This window comes from Fonticula alba, assembly GCF_000388065.1.
Source record: "Fonticula alba strain ATCC 38817 unplaced genomic scaffold supercont2.6, whole genome shotgun sequence".
Classification (NCBI taxonomy): domain Eukaryota; order Rotosphaerida; family Fonticulaceae; genus Fonticula; species Fonticula alba.
The window spans coordinates 854,930-861,383 of record NW_009242976.1 but is presented as its reverse complement, the minus strand read 5'-3'; the positions used below and the strand labels follow the sequence as shown (position 1 = coordinate 861,383).

The 6,454-nt window shown below is 65.9% G+C and overlaps 2 protein-coding genes across 2 annotated transcripts; one reads left to right on the top strand and one right to left on the bottom strand.

Annotated features, from left to right (window-relative positions):
- Positions 1-1,048: 1,048 nt before the first annotated feature.
- On the top strand, positions 1,049-3,142 carry H696_03855 (30S ribosomal protein S3). The gene is made up of 3 exons (XM_009497715.1): positions 1,049-1,271; positions 1,627-1,946; positions 2,109-3,142. The coding sequence occupies exons 1-3, from the start codon at positions 1,155-1,157 to the stop codon at positions 2,473-2,475; spliced, it is 804 nt and encodes a 267-aa protein (XP_009495990.1). The 5' UTR covers positions 1,049-1,154; the 3' UTR covers positions 2,476-3,142.
- Positions 3,143-3,652: 510 nt separating this feature from the next.
- Positions 3,653-5,863, bottom strand: H696_03854 (20S proteasome subunit beta 5). The gene is made up of 6 exons (XM_009497714.1): positions 5,726-5,863; positions 5,475-5,630; positions 5,192-5,354; positions 4,931-5,042; positions 4,719-4,848; positions 3,653-4,531 (listed from the first exon to the last, which is right to left on the bottom strand). The coding sequence occupies exons 2-6, from the start codon at positions 5,622-5,624 to the stop codon at positions 4,187-4,189; spliced, it is 900 nt and encodes a 299-aa protein (XP_009495989.1). The 5' UTR covers positions 5,625-5,630; positions 5,726-5,863; the 3' UTR covers positions 3,653-4,186.
- Between the last annotated feature and the right edge of the window lie 591 nt (positions 5,864-6,454).

Genomic DNA, 6,454 nt, shown 5'->3' with positions numbered 1-6,454 from the left:
CGCGCGCGCGCGCGCGCACACCCTCGCAGCAACCTGGGAGAAGGTGAGATCGCTTTTAGCCTTGGGCCCGATTTTTCTCCGGCCCAGGGAGGGGGGCGAGAAGACTTCTCAGCACACCACACACGGGGCGCGCTTCGTTGTGAGATGGGCATGGCTTTGGAGCAAAAAGGCGCCGAGAATGATCACGCAGAATGCCGGACCGACAGCCCAGGGATCACGAACAGATCAATGGGAGTTGTGCTCCATCGGGTGTCCGATGGGAGATGGTGTGCTATTCGAGTTCAAGCCCGGCCAGGGTTAGGCGAGTCTCGGATCCTGGGGTCCCTTCAGGCATATCGAGCAGGGCCCTGGCTCGGTGTGTGCGGATGGTCCCTCCCTTGGTCTTTTGGCCGACCCCCTCCTTCCCTCCCTCCCAGCCGAGTATCAGGATCCCTGGCGTGGCGAGACGGGCCGGTAACTGCCAACAGTCAGGTATTTTTGGCTCTCAGCCTGTCGTCGGAGGATGGACCCGCTCCGCCCGCCCTGTGTCTGTCTGGGGGGCGGGGGGGGGGGGAAGCCTGGTGGTCGGAGGAGTGGGTTGTCAGCACCAGGCTGGGGCCGTACCCTGGTGCTACGGGGCTGCCAGTCGGGGGGCCATGCCAGGGCACCGCCACACCGGGGGTAGGTCACCCAAGGCCGTGTGCTCTTTGGTTCTCCCCCGCACACCCTTGCGCGGATGTCCGGCCAGGGGACTGCTGGTGATGGGCGTGGGCGTCAGGCGCCAGGCGCTCGGCTTGCCTCGCGTGGGGCTCTATCTCTGTGTTTGGTAGGTGGGCGCGCGCGAGGGGCGGGCGGGGGGGATGGCCGGGCGCATCCTGGCACGGGGGGCCCGGGGCGCGTTTCCCGCGCCTCCCGGGTGTGGGGCTGTGTGGGGGCGAGGGTGCCCGGGGGGGAGCGGCCTGGCTGGCAGTGTTCGGGCGCCTGGGTGTGTGTGTGTGTGCGTATCAATAGGGGGGAAGGGGCGGGCGCGGCAAGAGCGGGGGCGGCGGGGCGGGAGAGGAGGCCGGCACAGGGCTCTCGGGGGAGTTCGCGCGCCCAGGGCACCGGCCTCTCTCGGGGGGCGCTGACGCCGAGGCGGGACCTTTTTCGGACCCCGCCACAGCGGCCAACCCCCCATGTCCCGGCCTCTTCCCTCGTTTGGTTTTTTGCTTTCGTTGCATCCTTCCGAGAGTCGCTTAACCATGTCCGCGCCTGTCGCCCCCTCTGTCCGCGCCATCTCCAAGAAGCGCAAGGTGCGTCATCTCCGCTCCGCTGGCGCGTTCCAGCTCTCTCTCTCTCTCCCCCCGGCGTTGCGCGCCGCGCAGCCCCGGCTGATCCTTCCCTTCTCGGGTATGGGAGAGGAGGCCCGCTGTGCGGCGCGTGCGCGTGCGCGTGCGCGTGCCATGCCCCCCTCCCCCGCATGTCGCGTCGCCGTGTTTCCCTCACCGCCGGGGGGAGGGGCATCTACGCCCTTTTCCTTTCGGATGCGCGCGCGCACTTTCTGCATCCGACTGCCCGTTGTGCCTGACCCTCGTCCCCCCTCTCTCTCTCTCTCCCCCTCTCTTTTTTGCCTGCCCCGTCGGTGTGGCTGGTGGCCGTGCATCGCAGTTCATCGGCGATGGTGTCTTCTACGCTGAGCTGAACGAGTTCCTCACCCGTGAGCTTGCCGAGGCTGGCTACTCCGGTGTCGAGGTCCGCATCACCCCCTCTGCCCAGCACATCGTCATCCGTGTCACCCGCATCGATGTCGTCCTCGGTGTCCGCGGCCGCCGCCTCCGTGAGCTCACTGCTCTCGTTGAGAAGCGCTTCGGCTTCGCCTCTGGTGCCGTCGAGATCTTCGCCGAGAAGGTCGCCTCTCGCGGTCTCTGCGCCATCGCCCAGTGCGAGTCCCTCCGCTACAAGCTGCTCGGTGGTCTCGCCGTCCGCCGGTGCGTGTCATCTTTCCGCCCCTCCCCTGTGTCTGCCTTTTTTCCGCCGCCGCCCGGGGGGCGCATCTCTCTCTCCCTCCTCACGGCTTGTTGCTGTGGCCTCTCGCTCCCACTCACATGCGCGCGCCTCGCCTGCTCCCTCTGCTCTTCTCTACTCTCCAGCGCTTGCTACGGTGTCCTGCGCTACGTCATGGACTCCGGTGCCAAGGGTTGCGAGGTTATCGTCTCCGGTAAGCTCCGCGCTGCTCGTGCCAAGTCCATGAAGTTCGCCGACGGCTTCATGGTCCACTCCGGCCAGCCCACCAAGGACTACATCGACTTCGCCGTCCGCCACGTCCTCCTGCGCCAGGGTGTCCTCGGCCTGAAGGTTAAGATCATGCTGCCTCAGGACCCGACCGGCCGCACCGGTCCCCGCCTGGCCCTCCCCGACAACATCACCATCCACGACCCCAAGGACGACGATGGTGCCGTCAAGGTTGAGATCATCAAGTACAACGAGCCCGCCGCCGTTGAGGAGGTCTCTGCCTAAATCTCCCCTCTCGTGATTTTGCACGCTCCGGGGACCTCTCCTCCGTCCATCGGGCGCGCGGGGGGGGGGGCGGCGGGCGCGGGGTCCGAGACTTCTCTCCTCCCCCTCCTCCTCCCCTCTTCCGTCGTCCGCCCGATGGTGTGATGCGCGATGGCCTCTGACGCGCGGATGACCATGTGGCGGAGGTTGCTCTGGCCTGTTGTTCGGCTTTCCCTGGCTGCTGTGCATGTGTTGGCGCGTGGTATTGTGTCTCTACGGCTGGCCCATCGTGTGCTGTGTGTGTGTTTTCTCCTCCCGCGCGCTCGGGGGGGCCTCACCACCACTCGCCCTCTGTCTCGGAAGTGTCCGGTCTGCATCTCCTTTCTTCCCCCCCCATATAAACTGCTTCTCTCTACCATCTTGCGGCGGTTGTTGTGTGTTGGCCGGGGGGGGGGCGGCGGGCCCAGCAACAGAGAGAGAGGGGGAGCAGGGGGAGGCTCGCTCACACGGCCATCATTGTGGGGTCTTGTTTCGGGAGAGGGGGAGGAGGGCGTGCTGGGCTTTGCGCGAGGAGGGGCGCGGGGGAGAAGCTCGGCGCCGCCGAGCACTTGTCCGGGCGCAGCCGCTCCCTGCCCCCCCCCCCTCGCCCCGATGCCCGAGGCGGATCTGCGAGTGATTTCGCGCCGGACAGAGTTCCTCAGGTTTGGGGTATTGGTGTTTCCTCCGCTTTCTGTTTCGGAGTGGGCGCCATGTCCGTTCCGCACGGCAGGGCCGCATCTTGCGCTGCTGTCTCCGGATTAACCTTTGGGAGGTAGCTGGCTTCGCAACTCACTGGTTAGTCAGGACGGAGAGATCGGCTTAGCGGTCTCCGTGGCTCGCGAATGTGTGGCGAGTGAACAGGCCGCTGGTTCGATTAATGAATAGTGATCTTTTTCGAAGACACCCTTTCCCCAAAATGCCTGTGGCACAAAGTGGGCAGTCGCATTTTGTTGGGGTGAAATTGCGGGCGGGCGACATTCCGAAAGAGCAGCACACACATGCTACCATCACCCGGTCGATCGGGTTGCAGCCGGGTATCCTTCCTTTCCTCCGTCTCGCTCTTCGGTTCAGGTGAATCCCCCCCCCCCCTAGGGGCGCCCCTTTGCTCCCTCTTCCGGCCTTCGGTCTTGGCGATCTTGCCCCCACCCCGGGGACGCCTCCAGGGCATGGGTGTGAGTGGGCGTACGCGCTCGCGGAGGGGGGGTTTATTGTGGTTGGCTGTGCTGCCAGGGGCCGCCATCACAGGGCCACAGCGGGCAACGAAATGTAGGCCCTACAGGCGTCTTGCCCAGCGCCCGCGTGCGCGTGGGGGCCATTTGCACGGACCTTGCATGGCGGGAGGCACACACGAGAAGGGGAAGGCGCAGGGGAGAAGGAGACAGGAAGAGGGAGGGGGAGGAGAAAAGGGCGGCAGTTGAAGCATGGCTCGCCTTCCTTCGGGAGATCAGAGCGCTGCCCCAAGTGGAGGGGGGGGGGGGGGGGGGGGGGGGGGGGGGGGCATGCATGCAGCAGGCCTGTATGTTACACGGGTTTTGTTTGGGGAGATATCTCCTCCTCTCTCTTTGGCGGGGAGTGGGGCTGGTGAGCCGGGGCGCGGGAGTGGGGAGAGAGGCATCCTCACTGGGGCCTTGTAAGGGGGCTGCGTCTCTCTCTCTCTCTCGGTCTCCCCAACTCACACGTTTCTGCACGTCATTTAGGCGGTGGCCATCTCGGCATCGACCGGCTTGTCGGCAGCCGGGGTGGCGTTCCGCAGGGCCTGGTAGCGGTACCAGCACTGGCTGACATCGTCGCTGGACACATGGACCCATCCGTCCTCCTTGACCCAGTAGACGTGGACATTGCCACCGGAATAGGCATCGCGGTAGGTGGCGAAGGTGATGGCGCGGCGAGCGATGTCGATGACCTCCTCGATGGGCTGGTCGGGACCGGTCAGCTGCGAGTCAAGCACACCATAGGCATAGGTGGACCCGGAGCCGACGGAGAAGTAGTTGTTGGTCAGGCGGGTGCCATCCGAGTCGACGTAGTAGAGGCCAGGGCCCTGGGTGGGGTAGGGGGTGCAGGGTGTGCACAAATGTGTGGACATGGGTGATCGGGCATGCGCGCACGTGGCCACGGCCAGCAGGAAGCATGGGTCAGCAAGCAGGGGGACAGATCGCCCACCCGGAGGGAGGGGGGGGGGGGGAGGCAGCAGCTGCGGCAGCCCGCAAAAATGGAGACACGCGTACGTTCTTGTCCCACCCGGTAATCATGGTACCCATGGAGAGCCCCATGCCCTTGTACTCATAGACGATGTTGGCCAGAAGCTTGGAGGCAGCAGCAACCGAGATGCGCTCCTGGTTGCGGAGCTCGTAGTGGCTATCAAGGAGGGGAGGGGGCGGGTGGTGAGCGGATACAGGCATACGGGATTGCGGCGGCGGCGGCGGCGACGGCGGCGTACCGGCAGAGGCGGCCAAGGTGACGCTGCCAGTAGGCGCAGTCGGCAGCACCACCGGCCATGGTGCCCAGCAGGAAGGGGTTGATCTCGATGACCTTCTTAACGTCACTGGAGGCTGTGTGCGGGTTTGGGCGTTTGGGTACATGATGCGATGAGAGGGAGAGTCAGCCAGCCATCGGGTGGGCACAGACGGGCAGGGAAAAGGGGACAAAGAGAGAGGGAGAGACACAGAAGGGGAGAGGAGGAGTGGCGGGGAGAACGGACCGATGTATGCGCCACCGGTGGCACGAGAGTCGACAGCCACAACGACACCGGCCTTGACCTTGACGGCCAGGGTGGTGGTGCCGTGCTCCATGTGGATGCGAGGGTCAGTGTACCCGGCAGCCGCGGTGCAGGGAGCCATGTAGGGCTCCACGAAGTCGGCGGGCTGAGGCGGTGGCAAGGGCGAGGGGGCGGGCATGTGAGATACTGGGTGCTTTGGGCGAGAGGAAGAGGGGGGGGGGGGCGACGGCGGAGCAGGCCGAGATCGAGGGAGGCATCGGCGTACGTGGACCCCAGCGGGGACGGCGAAGTCCATGCGAGCGGCAGCCGGGCCGGAGGACACGGCCGACGGGAGGCCGAGGACCTCGCGCTCGAACATCTCGTTCATCGGGTCATTGCTGTCGTAGAGCGTGGACTTGGGGACGAGGAAATCCATGGTTCTCTGGAAGAAAAAGAGTGGCGGGGGCCCAGTGGTGAGTAATATGGCTGAGGCTGAAGAGGAGGGGGGCGAGGCGGCGGGGCGGGTGGGTGATGTACCGGGGAGGAGCCGCGGACGGAGGAGAGCGTGGCAGGTGCAAACGGGCGAGAAGTGGGACAGGCAAAGGCGGAGGAGGCGGGGAGAGGGGGGGGGGGGGCGAGGCAGGGAAAAGGAGGAGAGGGGAGGAGGAAGCAGTGTCGATGCCAGCGTAGTCCAGGTCAGACGGCCCGCCAGCGTGACGGCCGAAAAAGCACTTCCCCCCATGTAGACGGAGTGTGTGCTGCTGCTGCTTCTTCTCTTGCGCAAGTTCTCGCTTCCCCCCTGTGTGGAGAAAGCGACCGGAGGAGCGGGGGTGCTTGTCCGCGTAGGAGGCCCGTATGTGTGCGTGTGTGTGCGTGTAGACGTGGACGGCAGAGGACGGGCAGGCGCCTCGGGTTGGCCGCTGCCTTCTCCCGGCCGTCACAACCACGCCCTGTTCGGAAAGATCGGCGCCAGCGCCTGGTTACGCCTCCATGTTCGGGCGTGGGGGCGGGGGGGAACGGGTTTGGTGGCCCATGTCTCTGGCCGTTTTCGGGGGGACCTCAGTCACTAGAGGCCGCCGGGGTGTCGTCGTCCCGGCGGGGCTAGCCCCGCCGAGACAGGGCGAGAGAGGGGGATGTGTGCGGCGCAGGCCACAGGCAGAGGACACTCAATGCCCCCGGTCTAGAAACTACGAAATGTCAGAGTCCTGGACGCCCGGAAGCAGGATCACGAGGGGATGCACGTGCATCACGGGCACAAGGCATCAA

Excerpts from the sequence above, each read along its gene's own strand:
- H696_03855 (XM_009497715.1), top strand. The coding sequence starts at position 1,155 with ATGTCCCGGCCTCTTCCCTCGTTTGGTTTTTTGCTTTCGTTGCATCCT. Across the intron at positions 1,272-1,626 it reads CCATCTCCAAGAAGCGCAAG|TTCATCGGCGATGGTGTCTT; the intron begins GTGCGTCATCTC and ends CGTGCATCGCAG. Across the intron at positions 1,947-2,108 it reads GGTGGTCTCGCCGTCCGCCG|CGCTTGCTACGGTGTCCTGC; the intron begins GTGCGTGTCATC and ends TCTACTCTCCAG.
- H696_03854 (XM_009497714.1), bottom strand. The coding sequence starts at position 5,624 with ATGGATTTCCTCGTCCCCAAGTCCACGCTCTACGACAGCAATGACCCG. Across the intron at positions 4,849-4,930 it reads CACCTTGGCCGCCTCTGCCG|CCACTACGAGCTCCGCAACC; the intron begins GTACGCCGCCGT and ends CCTCCTTGATAG. Across the intron at positions 4,532-4,718 it reads TTACCGGGTGGGACAAGAAC|GGCCCTGGCCTCTACTACGT; the intron begins GTACGCGTGTCT and ends TACCCCACCCAG.